Raw genomic sequence first — 16,626 nt, forward strand, 5'->3', positions numbered from 1 at the left:
AAAAAGGCTAGCCCAGTAACAGAAGAGAAGTTCCAGAACACCTTCTCCTATTCTGGCAAGAAAGAACAGATATACACAGAGCAGAAGGCTTGCTGTTAAAAGGTGAGCGAATAGTAATTCCTCAACAGATGAGACAAGAAATACTTGAAAGGATCCACCAAACCCAAGGATCTATCTGATGGCCAGGAATAACAAAACAGATATGTGAATTAGTGGGAAGATACGAGATCTGTGCCTAAGAATCACAGACCAGACCAGAGCCTCTGATGATGACTGAACTACCATCTAGACCATGGCAACGAGTTGCGGCAGACATATTTCACTGGAGAAATGGAAATTACATAGTAGTAGTTGACTACTCCTGCAGATATATTGAAGTTTCAAATCTGCCAGTTACCACAACATCCAAGACCGTAGAAAGGTTAAAAGCTATCTTTGCCAGGTATGGTGTCCCTGAGACATTGATTACTGATAACGATCCACAGTTTGCATCATCAGAGTTTGCAGAATTTGCAATTGAGAATGAGTATGACTATCACACTACAAGCAGCCCCTGTTATCCTCAGGGCAATGATGAGGCAGAGAGGGCAGTTAAAACAGTTAAAATGCTGCTGAACAAAGAGAAGGATCCTCACAAAGCACTAATGGCATACCGATCCACACCATTAGCACATGGGATATCACCTGCTCAGTTGCTAATGGGAAGGAAGATAAGAACTCCATTACCAGTTCCATCAAAGCAGCTGAAGCCAAAGTGGCCTGACCTCAGTACATTTAGAGAGAAAGAAAGAATGTTGAAGGAAAGTCAGTCAAGGAACTACAACAAAAGACATAGAGTGAATTAATTACCAAACATGGAAATGGGACAGAGGGTTTGGTAAGAAACACAAAAGCAACAGGAGCAGTTGTAGGACCATCAGCTACCCCCAGGTCCTATGAAATTGATTCAACAATGGGAAGCCTTCGCAGAAATCGTTCACATCTGCAAGTTATTCCAGAGAGTCCACAGATGCAGCCCAGAGACACTGTGACCAGATCAGGAAGAATTTCCACTGAGAATGGACTTGTAAAAAAAAAGGAAAGGAATATGTGTGCGTCTAAATAGAATTAGAGAGCTGACTGAAAGATGGGGCAAGATAATCCCCTCAGCAAACTCTTAAGGCACAGGCAGTCTACCCTGGCCTTTAGTTCATTTCTGTTGAATTATTAACTGTGTTGTAGAGAAACAAAAAATGTAATTGGAATTAATAAGGTCTTAGCTAAAAGGGGGGGATGTGCCAGTAGGCAACTAAAGGGTTAACCCCTCTGGATAGTGACGGAGGCATGACCCGGTGGGAGTGCTTCCAGGATGAGGAAGACGGGCTTATTAATAAAAGGTAAACATAAAAGACAGCATGGCATCCGGTGTGTTCTCTACACTTCTTACAAACAACACAACAGTCACATCAAGTGTTGTACTGATATGGTAGAAACACAGCACCCTGCATGAAAATACAATATTCTGTTACCAGTGCGACAATAAGCTGGGAAAAAAGGGACGAAATGAGCATCCCAAGAAAGGTTCTGTGGACACTGGGTCCAGTGTTCCAAAAGTGGGACTGTCCCATCTAAAATGGGACGTCTGGTCACCTTACTTCAACCAAAGAAAATGATATCTCGTTGAATTATTTTTCAAAGCCATTAAAATTCTTAAATGAGATGCTTCACCTATAAATCAGAAGGGCCTCATGGTTGAGCTCAATGAACCGTACAGTGTGGTGCTTATAAACACTATTAAAATACAAACTCACCTTATATGTCTATATACCGCAAACAATTGTCAATATTTTTTGCCATCATTGTTTAATTTTAAATACATACATTGATTAATGTAACAGAAGTGCATACACAATATAGCTACACAGTAATACTTGTTTTAAAGATAGTGTTTTTTATGAGTGAAATAGACAGTATCACTACAGTATATGTGCTTTTGTTTCATGTTGGTGGTCTGTAAGAAAATCCTTTTTGCTGTTATTTTCACATTAAACATAATTAAAATGTCTAGTAATGTATTTTTTTGTTGTATTTCTTTTAAACAGACAGATATAGAAAACAATACACTTGAATCCAAATCGAGCCATATTCCTTGGTAGTGGGGCATGACAATTATCTTTTTCTTTTTTTTTTCAGCATTGGCACCGTCCTATAAAGGCACAATTAATGAGCTGTTGTCTTCCAGGGTTTAATTAACATTTAGGCCGAGCAAACACATCTGATGAAAGTATCAGTTTGTATAATGTGAGGTAATACTGGATTGAATTAAAATATTCATAAATATAAACATAAAAAAAATATTTCAGTAAAATAAAAATAAAAATGCCAAAAAATTTGTTTAAAAAAAAAAAAAAAAAATCATGTAATCTTTTTACTAAGAATGATGCACAACTTGGAGTGGGGCATTTTCTACTTAGAAGCTTGCATTGCCCACCTATATAAACCAAGTGGGCTGCCAGCAAGGTCCGCTGGCAACCTACACAAATGGAAACAAAACAGATTTCCAGAAAGCAAAAAATGCATTGGAATGGAAAATCCTTGCCATTAATGTAACCCCACTCAATCCCCTTATTTGTCTATCTTGGTATCCCTGAATATAGTATCATATCTTTAGATACATTCATTTTAATGAGCAAGCCACAGTGCAGTTGTACCCTAAATATTATTCATTTACTGAACCACCACTGAAAGCCCTAAGATACTGGTACCTCATTTAATCACCATTGCAAAAGGTGTCTTTGTACATTTTAATGATCTAAACAGTCAGCTACTGCAATTAGATGTGATGATGAAGACACCCACATATGTGATAGATAGTTAACTACTCTGTGTCAGCGTTCTGTAAATAGTGCAATAACCCTCACCCTCCAAAATGCATTATACTAACCTTGATCCCGTTGTAATCAAACTCATTTTACTAAATACCATGATGAAATGCAAAATAGATTTTGATCTCAAATTTCCAACAGCAAACACAGCTTCATCCCTGATCAACCTTCAATTTTAATTAGATTTCTCAAATGGTGTGGAAGTCACTTTCATGATTTTTTCATTTACATTTTTAAACGATCAAAATATTAAATACTGTTCAAGCACTGTAGCTGCAACCTTGTGCATTTATAAAAAAACATGTTTCTAAGGAATGAAATACACCTCCATAAAAAATCAGCATACGAATACATACAGACCATAAAACACATCATATTGAACTCAGTAAGTATAGGATATGCTTTACCTAGGCAGGCTTCTTTGATTTCCGTTTTATCTGTCCTTCGGATTATTTTCACCACAAAAATGACTGCCAGGGGTGTCAGGAATGAAATTGCCTGCATAAAACAAGGAAGAAAGTCAATCGATTACAAGACTAGCCTTTCTCCTAGCAAAATGTATTTATCAAAGGCAGTTCAATGATCCATCCTTTAGTCCAATCATATTGTCACTGCAAGAAGTTAGTTAGTTAGTTAGTTAGTTTTTGTAATCAATTCAAATCACAATCTGAATACTACCATTTCCACTAGATGTCCTTTCTCAAGGTCTAATTTAAATGTTGTCATTAAATGTATGAAGTTTTTCATTTTCAATTTACTCTCTCGTTTCTCTCAGCACCAGCTACTATTTGTCTATATATGTGTAGAGTGTGTGAGGCTGGCAGGGTTGAAGACTCATTATTGCCACATGAGACGAATGGAATGAAGAGTTCTGTCCAGTTCTGTTCAGTTCTGTGCAGTTCTGTTCTGTTCCAAGCAGCTTAAAGCCAGGTAATGGGAGATTTAGAGGACCCAGAATTACGCAGGGCGATTGCAAACACCATCAATAGTAAGGGGAGATTTTAAAAAGAAATGAAATGTCATTTGAAGGTATAGTACTTAATATTATGGTCAGGTTTGATGAGCTGGAGCAAGGGATTATCTACAAAAAACCTAAAAGCAGATAAAAACTCCAGGCTCTATTTTCAAAGCATTTCCAGTCTTGAATTAACTCCTGATGATTTAAAAAAAATAATCTAGAACTAAACAACGTAAGTACTGCAATGCATGGCTTTTTAAGCACTCTGAACAGCTTGCTTCTGTTTTCTATCATTTACATGCCATTTTCTCTTTTAAAAAATTAAGACTTTATTAAAGATTGGCATACATGTGCTGATACTGTTTTAAAACAAAAACAAAGTGTTTGATCTTATATTAGATACATTAATTAGTGTTGTGTGGCTGTATAAAAAAAAAAAAAGATTTCCGAAGAGTTTTCTTTACTAATGCATTCCTCTTGTTTTGAAAATCCTAGTGACTTTTTGAAACTTGGCCTCAATAGAGCTCTTCTTTCTTTTCTTACATCAGCCTCGGGCACAGTGTTGCAGGAGGACAATTGTTTTCAGTCTGGTCTACCAGCTGTACAGAAGAAATGTGTGAGAGCTCTATTGAGGCCACAGGGGCACTTTAAACTTGTACGACTTAAAAAGTTTCAAGAATGTAATGACTAAAACAGAAAATTATACAAAGTCAATCAACAAGAAGAACACATTAAGAAAATTGTGACGTTACATATCTGTACCAAGTTGCACTTTAAGTTGACATCTTTATCTGGGTATGACATTAGTGGTAGTGTTTCTATTTGTATTGGTAGCAGGAATGCTAATCAACTTCACTGCTCTGTTTTGAATGTAACACTGTGAACAAGCATTGGTATTTCTGTGACAAATACAGACCTGACTAATAACGAAAAAAGGAATGAGGAAGTAAAGAGCTATTAGTAATGCAAGATACTTTTAAGGTGTCATTAATTTCCTGGCTCACCACAGAAACAGATTTTAGCATTTCTTTGTTATTTCACTTTTCTTCCAGCAGAAGACAGATATGCACATTAGAAAGGCTTGTATAATTTTACAGGTACCGTGAGTTTCATATTGCTGATTGAATCTGAATTCCATGTTGAAGCAGGAGCAGGTTCTTTTTCACAGGACTAGGGTTTCTGCATGTACCCGGTCCTTTTGCATATACCTGGTCCTTTTTAGTACTAGTTATCAGGAGTATCACATTCTGGAGGTAAATGTTGGTACCCTGTCTGTCTATCTGTCCTTATGTCGCTATTATGTTTTTATATCTAGAAAAAACACCTCTGTGATAAAACATGGAGGCGCCTGTGCATCTGTCCTTTTGTGCTGGAAGTGGATATTGGTCTCTTTGATCTATTTGATAATATTGTATTTACAGGGTGTTAAATTTAAAAAGATCCACTCTCTGGAAACCAGTAAGCAAACCGAATGGAAAAACTGATAAAAAAAATAATAACCCCAACTAATATCTTTAATGGTCTATACCTTTTCTCAGTGATTGGCTAAACATTTGTAGTAATAGTAGTAGGAGTAGTAGTATTCTAAACCAGAGAGTGTACAAGTCTAAATGCAACATCTCCACTTCAAAGAATGAACAAAGATGAAACCACAAGTTATCCACAATGAAAGCAGAAGAGTAAATCTGGAACAGATGTACTTACAAACATGACCTGTGTAGGCAGGTCTGACTGCACCAGTGGGTTTTTGTAAAGCCACACCTCTTCGGGTTGAATAACTCTCTCGAAGGGGTCCAGAAACTCTGTGAAGCTGGACAAAGACACAAGGTTTGAAACAGAGCTCCAGTCAGTTTCTATTAGGTACAGATTGGCCTCTTTAAGAGAATCAGAGCCTTTGAATAGCAAGTCATTTGTAAAGGTTTCCTGCTGACAATCTTTCGGTTCTTTGCTTGTATTTCATACTACAGGCTGAAATATTTCAAAGCCAACCCTCAAACTTCTCACAAAGTAGAAGTGATATTAACCCAAGATGCTTTTTGATTCAAATATCACTTCTGTCACAGTGAGAAAACACACATTGTCTTCCACAAAAGATCCATACTTCCAGTAAGATCTACACATAACCCTAATCCTTTTTCCCCAAACTTTTCACTTATTGTATTACAACCCTTATGATGCCCTAAAGTCACTATCACGGTTCGGTTTAAATTCCTATTCATTACCCCAGTGCGACGACTGAAATAAAATTATGTATAAAACAGATGCTATTCAAAGTGTGGATGCTCCCAGAGCATTTAGTACTGTCTAATTTTTACTTTGTGTCTGAAAAATTGGTACATCCCAGATAAAACAACAGAAGAAAATGGGGCAGAGCAATAAGACTGCTCAAGCCAACAAGAAGAGGAAGATGTTAAAGCCTTGGTGAGCACTAACTACTCAATCTATGCAAAGAGCTCGTCTGGGGATGTTCCACATGGAATCTCTTTTCTTTTGAGATGTAGTGTAACGCTGAGTGATGTCTATCTATGATGTGTGTGTCTAGTGTTATCTCCCTAACCTGGCTGGAGTGCAAAGGCCAATACAACAGACAGGATTCGAACCACGCTCACACTTCAAGCACCCCCAAGCGTGTCCATCTGCTGGAGAGGTTTAAACTGTAATGTAAGGACACACTAGGTCACGTAAGTCTCAACAGTTGGGTTTTTAGTACAGACCACCCAAGTGATCTGCAAATTGACATTAAAACCTGCAGACCCGCGACAGTCTTTGTACAATCCACGAAATAAAACTTTTTATATCACCGTTTGGGTGATATAAAAAACTGAAGTTTGTTATTATCAACATACAATTGTATGTACACACCATTCAGTGATGGGTTCTTAATTCAAGTTGCAAATTACGGTATATCATTTTAAATTAACCACATTTTTTTCTCGATTCAGAATGTAATTGTAATAATTGATCTGCTCATCTGCAGCAAATAGTCTGGACCAGCATTCCAGCTGTTGAAACTTGGGATCTACATATTACAGTTTGCTCTGATGCACTGTACAGTGTGTCCTTCAGAAGCCTGCTGCCAATCTTGGCTTCAGCCAGCTTTTTCTAGCTCTTTCTAGCTCTATCCACTGCAAAACCGGTCGCTAGCTATATAGCCCATGGAAGTCCCTCCCTCCAGGTGCAGCCTAGCCTATCAGGTTCCCAAAACAACTGCAGAACAAACCCATGTGACTGAGTACACATTTATTAACCCATAGCGTGCCACAAATACGTATCAATGCCCATAGCCCTTGGGTCTCCCCAGGTGGTCTCCCCAGTTGCCAGGCTCTGTCATCCCATATATGGTTGTATGTGGATGACATGCTACAATGGCAAGGAATGTGGTTAACTGAAAAGGCTACTAAAAAAGTATTTTTTCTTTGTGTACAATTAATTTAGTAAATATCTTACTTGTCTAGAATTACAATGTGGAACAAACTGCATTAACCATTAACTGTTAATGCAATGAAATATTCCCTAATGTTTAAACTGAAAATTAATGACGCGCACAAATTGTGACGAAACACATGCATTCATGTCAAGGAATCAAAGAAAAGCAATGCAAATTAGATTTAAATGCACACAAAATTGCACAATAAATGAATCTGTACTGCTGCTGTCTTACAGCAAAGCATTACCAGAAATGGCAAACCTGTAACAGATATCCCGCAGTGGTCTTGATGTTGACGCTATCTGATACTTATATAGTAGCACGGCATAGGGATGAAATATCAGTTGGTTCATATTTGGTTCATTTATAACCTTAATAGTTATTGCCATTTGTTTATCAATTTCTGTAGAAAACCTCACTGTGCTTTATTACACCGTGCTTCTGTACAGTATGCTGTTACCGTGGCAAACCTTTATTAGCAAAATCTTAAGTGCTGGAGCTGAACAGCCTTCCTCATTGCATTAAATAATTTGACAATGTGACCCTTCACCTACACATTTATATGTAGAACAAGAGAGACATAGAGATGACTGAGAATTATTGCAAACACCATCAAAGGTGTAATGGAATGTAAAGGAGAAATTCAGATGACATTTGAAGCTACCTACTCTTCAAAATTGAACCCAGCAATGTCAGGGATTTAGTTTTACAGCACTTACACCTCAGAAATAAATGAAACACAAAATGCTCGTGGTGGAAATGCTTTGGATACAAAGAGTTCCTCATGGATCTAATCTAAACCATTGCTCTTTTTCACAGAATGACGCAGCTTTCAGAAGAAGGATTTCAGGTATATGTTAATAGACAGGAGAGGGCCGTAGTGTGCAGAGAAGTAAATTGAATGCGTATGTTCTTCTGTTACACTGATACGGGTTGACCTCCAGAAAGCGAAGGCACATTTTCTGTGGAGACCAGAGCAGCTGTTTGTCTGCGATACACAGCAAGTCTCTGGGGACCCATTCATCTGATCTGAACGGTGACAGATATAAATATCAGATTCTGTGGAGAGTGTAGGCTAGTTAAATCTGCAAAATTCAATTTTTACATTCTCACCTGGATTTCTCAGGAAAGCAACAACATTCCTGAGAAAGATACACTGCAGACTATACAGCACGTTCCTCAAAACATATAGGCTTGCTCCTTTTTAATGTTTATTTTTCAGGAGCTTACAAAATACTGTAATTAATCACTCACCTTTATTTTTTTAGAGTTTATTTTTTACATCAAGAAACCTGTTATTGTGCAACCTGTTGCAAGAGCTTTGCTACTTAATGTGATCATTTTTAATGTATTCTTTGTTTCTGACCAGCTGCTGACCAAATGCGCCCAGAGAGAACATATTTCCAAGCCATGGAAAATCACAGCAAATAAAACGGGCATCAATCATACCGGACGCTTCCCTATTGTTGACTTTGGATACCAGTATTACTGCCCCAGCTCAGCTCGTCACAAATGACTCAATCTGAAAGTGGAGAAACCTGTTGTATAATTAACAGGTTTGATGGTGTTCGCCAATGAAGAACTTTCATCAGATAGTAGGATTGTAGTATTTTGTGAGACCCTGAAAAATAAATGTTGAAAAGGAGCAAGCCTAAGTACACTGTAACTTTTTTACAATACATAACAATATTTTCAATGCATATTATAGTCATGCCACTCCGTCACAGAGAATAAAGAATAAAACCTGGAAATCAGACTCCTGATGTCCAAACACATACAGTTTAAAAACACATTACGTACCTGCCGTTATTATACATTTCTGTATAATTGTCATGTTTTTTAAATTGGATGTTTAGTTACTCCACTGTGGCCACTAAAGATTATGGAGTGGCAACATCCAAATATGTTACTAAAGCAAAGCTTGGTTAAGATAAAACAGAAATATGGGAAACCAAATAGCAGTCTAAAGCACTGGGTCCATGAGACCAGGTTTCAAATCCCAAGATTTCTTTATATTTGAAATAATATCTGACCATAAACTGTTCATGTACTCAAACAACAGTTAGAGTGAAGACCAGTGTCTTTATCTAATTGCTGAGTTCCCACAAGCACTTTGAAGAAATTGACTTACAACTGATGAGCCTCTCTCCCTGACTTTTAAAAGTGTTTCAAAACATGATACAATATTGTACAGCTCCGGGGAGATGTTCTGCAGATGCAAGCTTTCTCTGAAGCATCAGTCCTGTAAAAAGGACCCGGTAGACCTTTGCTGCTTGGGGCTGTTGTTTTCAGATGGACTCTAATGAAGGAGTTGACAACACCAGCACATCTTACAGGTAGCTGCAAAGCAGTGCTGACGCTGCAATTCTGATCAGCGATTGAATCAAGTTAACCCAGAATATGACCATTCAACTCTGCTAATAAAGCCATTATTAATCCCAACCAGGGAGTTCAGTGCAATGACTTTAAAATGTCAAACATCTACCTGCCTGGAACACCCCACTTTACTGTAGTTTCATATTTTCATTATTTTCCATTTGGATGCATGTGTTTCTTCCCCTGTATAGCAAGATGTATCCGCTGACCAGGGGTTAATAATGATTTGCAGTCTAAGTCAACATGACCTATTTTTCTCCTGCCTAGTTATTTCTTTTTCAGTCTCAGGTGGTATTTTTTAAGAAACGGTACAGTGTGCAGCTTTTGATTGACAACTTCACAATAAACCCTGCTTTATGATACATGCACACTTTTTTACTGTCAGGAGACCCTGTTTTTCAATTGAATTTCTTGTAACCTAGTAACAGATGTGCCTGTTCTTACTGGAGACTTTGCGAGTCAACTATAGCAGGCTTTTAAACATTCCAGAAGAAATGTTCTGGTCTGAATCTTGACAGCTATTATTATTATTATTATTTTTATTTATTAGCAGACACCCTTATCCAGGGCAACTTACAATTGTTATAAGATATCATATTATTTTTACATACAATTACATTATTTTTTACACATTATTTTTACATACAATTACCAATTTATACAGTTGGGTTTTTACTGCAGCAATCTAAGTAAAGTACCTTGCTCAAGGGTACAGCAGCAGTGTCCTCCTACCTGGGATTGAACCCACAACCCTCCAGTCAAGAGTTCAGAGCCCTAACCACTACTCCACACTGCTGCCACTATTGCACATCCCCAGCTAAAACACTAAAAGGGCAACAGTCTGGAGGGCCCTACCTATCACACATGGGACAAGAATAGCTGTGTCCAAAATGTATGTGAGTTTGTAGTTCCGGTCATCCACCATTGCACCCATCTGTCATTATGATGATTTAACACTAGCACCGCCATAGCCGCTTTGGAACGGCTTTTGTAATTCAAATTTAAATATCCCCGCGTATGTGAATATCTCATGCATGTCTGTTCTTAAGTGTTACTAAATATTTGAATTAAATACCAATACAGTGTTTCGAAATCAATACAATTTAGTCTGGGCTTTGTAATGAATTCAAAGTCATTGTGAAAGAACATATTATATACTCCTGTCGAGTGCTGAAACACTAATGAAAGTCATTCTACACACCATTTATTATTATTATTATTATTATTATTATTATTATTATTATTATTATTATTATTATTATTTATTTTTTTAGCAGTTGTCACAAAATATACACATTGAATCACAATACAGTGTGATATAGCTACGCTACTTTTTTTCTCGTCTGCCTGTCCTCTGAATCAGCTCAGTAAGTTTGTAACTGTCCTTTGTAATTCAATCTTGAGAACGTTGCAAACCCAGGTGTTGTGATCAATGCCTTGATCAGTCACCTCTTGATCAAAAAAAATAAAATAAAATAAAATAATGTGATATCTGTATAATGTGAAATAATGTGATATCTTATAACAATTGTAAGTCGCCCTGGATAAGGGAATCTGCTAAGAAATAAAAATAATAATAATAGTCATGTATGCTAATTCTTTTGTATTAAGTGTAGGGCTGGCTACAGGCTGGCTGGTGTTAGCGTTTATTAGATTCTGCTGTGGGTACTCCATTATTATCTGTATATTGACTGAGAAGATGGCTTAAAGACGAGTACTGAATACGGAAGAAGTGCTTGAACTGTTACAAGATTTGGCTGAAGGAGATTCCGGTGGCGGGGTGAGTGATAATGACATCGACGCATCCAGGGCTGTCGAAACCAGCAATTCTGACAGTGAAAGTGAGGACAAACACAACAAGTGCCAACCACGGGGGAGAGGGAGAGGTCATGGCCGTGGCCGTGGCTGTGGCAGATCCAGATCCACTACTGGAGAAACAGATGCTGTCCCTGCGGCTCCTCCTGCATCTGCCGCTTTATCACCACCAGCACCAAGGACAAATACACCTGCTGCATCAGCTTCTCCAAGCGTCATTCAGGAGACGTGCAAAGACGGGACAGTTTGGAAAATTATAAATCCCAGTGATGAGGCTTTGAGAAAACGCACATCAGAAAATGTTTTGTCTGACGCTTCAGGCCCAACACTGCACGCAAAACAAAACATAGATACCCCACTCAGTGCATTTCTGTTGTTGATCTCTATGCAACTGCTGCTACATTTAGCGCTGTACCGTGGCAGAGGCACAGTGGGTACTGAATGTTGACCCCTGGGAACTGTCTTAGGAGGAATTACAAGCTTTCATTGCAATCCTGTATGTGCGTGGCACATATGCGAGCAAAAGCATTTATGTGGCAAGCTACTGGGTCTTCCCGTCTTCAAGGAAACAATGTCACGGAATTGCTTTCGGGAAATCCTGAGATTCATACGTTTTGATTGGAGAACAACAAGAGCAGCTCGACTTATTAAAAACAAATTTGATATGGCATCAGAGGTTTGGGACAGCTTCATCACAAATAGCATTGCCTGCTATAAGCCTGGACCTAATATCACCATGGATGAGCAGCTGTATCCCACAAAGGCACGCCAACAAACCAGACAAGTTTGGCATCAAATTCTGGCTTGCACCTGACGTGAATTCCAAATAAATGGTTTCCCCTACCTAGGAAAGGACAAAATGCGCCCAGCTGGTGAGAGACTGGGAGACAGTGTTGTGCTGAGGCTGATGGTGCCGTACTTGGGCAAAGGACAAAATGTCACCACTGACAATTTTTTTACTTCTCTCCATTTGGCCAGGGAGTTGAAGAAAAGTTGAAGAAGCTCTCTGCACAAATCAGTGACCATCGGGACTGATGCTAAATGAAAACCAGAGACTGTTTCATTTTACAACGCAACGAAGTACGGTTTGGATATACTGGATCACATGGCACGGTTGTATTCTGTCAAAGGTGGTCCTCGCAGGTGGCCTGTGTCTGTTTTTTTATAATGTTTTGGACCTGGCAGCCATCAACGCTTGGGTTTTGTACAAGGAGTGCACCGGCAACACAATCACTCGGAGGGACTTTGCAGCTAGCCCTGGAGCTACGGCAGAAACATTTTTATAAGAGACACAAAAGCCGGCTAGCAAATGCCCCTCAACCTTCAGCCAGTGCTGCACCCACTGGCACATGGAATAAAAGACAGACAGACAGAGAATTTGAACTCTGTTTCACTCAAAGTGATTTCACGTTACATAAGTTATGTTATATTTTTGTTTTATGCTATTTTAATAACTAGTTGTTTATGTTTTATAATTGTATACGTGCATACAGCTTTCTACACCTGTTTACACAGAAGTTTATTGCGTAAAGTTAATTTTATTACAGTTTTTGTAATAAATGTTTATGTATATGTGCTCTTTTTGAAAAAAAATAAGAAAAAAGTTTAATTTTCAATGTAAATACGGTGTTTCTGCTCTGAAAATGTTATTTATGATGTTCATAAATAAAAAGTATTAAGTTGTATCTGATTGTCTGTTTTTCATTTTCATATCGAAGCCGTTTTAAAATGGAGCCACACAATTTGTGGGTGCGGCGGTTCTATGAAGTCCGAAATCTCTGTGGTTCTAGTGTTAATGGACTCGAGTGCAATCACGTCTCCTCCAATCCAGTAGTAATGCGCTGACTTCTAGTATTGTGGCTTTGCCCCCGTTTTGGATGGCCGACTTTCGACTGACCCTGGAATGAACTGTCAAACCACCCAGTCCGGGGCACACACAGGTCGGGAGGGAGATTGTTGACTTCACCACATACAACGCTGCACTGAAGCAGAAGCCCACCGACAACTACAAGATGATCCCTGGTCATTGCCCTTGGAGGAATTAGAAACTTTCATTGCACTAGTATATTCCCATTGAGCATTTGGTGCCAGAAGCTTGGATTACTGTTGATAGCTGTGCCAAAATATGCAGTGCGGTAAGTGCATTGCATATTTTGAAAAGCACAGGATCCTTTCATTATAATATTTATGTTGTTTTTAACATGCCTGTCAAATTGACCAGTCATGGTTGTTCTAGGTATGCCTATAAACATGGTCGTTCTAGTGTTAAAGGGCAGGTAACTTCAAATGTCAACGTACTTTTTTTTTAATTGCAATCATTCTGAGTTGTGTTGCTCCACTATTACGTTATTATCATTGTTCTCTAAATCTGCCTTTATCTGGCTTTGCGTTTATCTGAATGTATATAGACAGAAGGAGGAGGTGGAGATGGCAGAGTTGAAAAGTGACATGGTCACATGATTTGAATTGAATGAGGAAGGCTGTACCATCAGGATTCACCAGATAAACCCAAAGCAGGTAAAGGCAGCTTAAGAGAAAAGGCGATAGAACTCAATATAGGACAGAACCCTGAACAGAATGATTGTAAATAAGCCCTGGGGGTACTTCTAAGAATCATAGGGAGTACACAGGATAAATGAGAAATGCAAAAATAAAAATGACAGTAAAGGAAAATAATGATCTTGAATTAGCATCCATTTTTGGCTTTGCATTTTTATTTATTTTTTTTGCATTTTTTAACATTTCATGCAAGATAAAGAATATTAATAACAGAATAGATTCAATGTTTCAGATGGTTCCTTTAGGTACATTTCGCTCCAATGGCTTGGATACAATGACCAACAGCACAAGAAGTGAAGCAGTTTATTTTAATGGATGATGATAACTGATTGCAGATCAAAGAGTTTCTACACACAAACAAGAAGACCAGTGATAGCATTGCTTCTAATGCCTTAATTTGTAGCCCTTTTCATCCCATCATCCAGTAAATAGTTTAATTATCCTGGTAACGCATTGATAGTGATCAGTCTACTGGTCAAACCAATAAAGTGCCACACTGACAGTTATTTATTGGGCTTATCAGCTAGTTCAGAGTGCCATTAATAATGGCAGGGTGTTTATCAAGAAATGAAGGTGCAGTTCATCATCATTCCAGCGACTCATTCTGTACACTGGGTTCTGGAAGAATGATCTTGGGACTGATGTATACAATAATTCTGACACACATTATGCTGGTACCTTTTTTTTCACCTTCTGTTTCTTCTTCTTCTTCTCGATTGTATTAACTTTTGATTATTTTGATTGTAAACTGAAATGCTGGGGAGAGCATTGACAGATTGGGCCAAAATGTAGGCGTTTTCTTTTTTTGTAGCAGCCATGCTTCTTGAAAACCACAAGGCACTAAATGTGAATTTGTATGTTCTATGTTTATTTATTTTTTCCTTGATATTCAAACTATTGTTTTAACAGTACAGATGGAGGACAAGCATCACTGTTATCAATCGCTGAGAGAAAATGGCAGCTTTATCTCTAGAAGAGCATGCCTTATACATCTTTTTTTCCCACTTTTGTGAAGCACATTTTGTCACAATGTAAAGCTACAGTATGCAAAGTTGCAGGCAGGAAAATAAATCTACAAATATAATCATTTGATTGGCAGGAGGAAAATCCCTTCATCCAAAATTCAAGCAGGCATCAAACCCGCCTTCAATCAGTAGCCGCTCCCAAAAGTATTGAAGCCAGGTAAATATTAACCTGTTTGCAGTCAATGCCATGCTATAGAGTTAACCTCCTTCTCCACAACCTCAACCTCATTTCTGAGCTCACCAGAGTGCTTAGCAGTCACAGTGCCTCCTTGCCTATCTCACACTGCCAGATGAAAGAGGTAACTCAAAATGTACCTGCAGGTATCAACTGTTTATATTTTTGTACTACAAATACAAAGACTTCATTCTTTGGATACAACTCTGAATTGAAAACAGCATATTAACACAAACAAAACTAGAGGTTTTGTAGCTACTGTTTTTTTTCTAGCACCCAGCTGATTAATGCTATGCTGTGGTTTTAACCAGGAGCAGTATTTATTGAGCACACTACAAAGATTCTGTGTTCTTACTTTAATTTAGAACTTCATTAATATGCAGGGGCTGTGTCTGCTTGTGTGTTTGGCATGATTGAGGGCCCATCAGTTTTATTCATTAAAATACTGTTGACAATAATTATTCTAGTTGATTGCTGAGCGATATATCCTGCAGTTACGGTATTAACATGTTTTTGTGTGTATCTGGTTCCCTGTTGTGCAGATGGCCCAGTTTCAAATGTTGTAGTAATTTGAATTCCAAATCTCAATTAAAGCAAAACAAATAATAATAAGTCAAAAGACCCAGCTTTATTACCTTCTAATAATACCACAAACATAGGCATCATGTACAATACAGTAAATACAGTAAACTAAAGCACTTAATCAAATTAACTAGTGAAATCCATTAAATCCTATTTAGGTCCACTGCATATATTATTACAATTAGATTTATTTACAAGGCAATTCTGAATTGCTTAGACAACACTAATAAAGGGTGCAGATCAATCATCTTGTATGGTGCCTCATAAATGCAAAAAAAAAAAAAAAAGAGCAAAGCACCAATACAGTAATAATTTCTTACAGAAAAAGTGAGATGAATGAAGGGATGAAACAATCATTGGTTTGGTCAGCTGATCATTCCCCCTCTGAGGGTAAACTAGCCAGAGACAAGTCTGCTGCCCGGAGGGTATTTTTGAAAGGACAGCGTCAGAAGATGCAGTTTCAGTGCTATTGCACTCTTTTAATTAAACAAAAAAAAACAAACAAAACACAGCAAAAAACAAACAGGCGCAGTGGCCAGGATAAAAGGTTTAAATACAACAAAAATGACTGTAGGCAGGGCATTCACCTTCACTACAAACTTCCCAACACAGTATACACATTCACAGGTTACACTCACCTACACACCAACCCCCACAGACTCTCCTTTGTTCTATATTATGCCATGTGGCCAGCGGTGATTGACAAGCAAATATCCAATCACCACCTAGCCACTTCTATTCAAACAACTGATCACTTAAAACAATCAAACAATAAAACACAATTAAACACAATTTCCATCACCACATACATATGCAGAGCCTCTGTTCTGCACACATCCTCCCCC

The 16,626-nt window shown here is 38.1% G+C and overlaps 1 protein-coding gene across 1 annotated transcript in view; it reads right to left on the bottom strand.

Annotated features, from left to right (window-relative positions):
- The window catches only part of plpp4 (phospholipid phosphatase 4), a 109,374-nt gene that overhangs the window by 49,948 nt on the left and 42,800 nt on the right, over positions 1-16,626 (bottom strand). Inside the window, exons 2-3 of the mRNA XM_034030735.3 lie at positions 5,527-5,632; positions 3,272-3,362 (exon numbers count right to left, since the gene is read on the bottom strand). Coding sequence (XP_033886626.1) covers positions 3,272-3,362; positions 5,527-5,632 — 197 coding nt within the window. The remainder of the gene's footprint in view (positions 1-3,271; positions 3,363-5,526; positions 5,633-16,626) is intronic.

Source organism: Acipenser ruthenus, chromosome 13 (assembly GCF_902713425.1).
Source record: "Acipenser ruthenus chromosome 13, fAciRut3.2 maternal haplotype, whole genome shotgun sequence".
Taxonomy (NCBI): Eukaryota; Metazoa; Chordata; class Actinopteri; order Acipenseriformes; family Acipenseridae; genus Acipenser; species Acipenser ruthenus.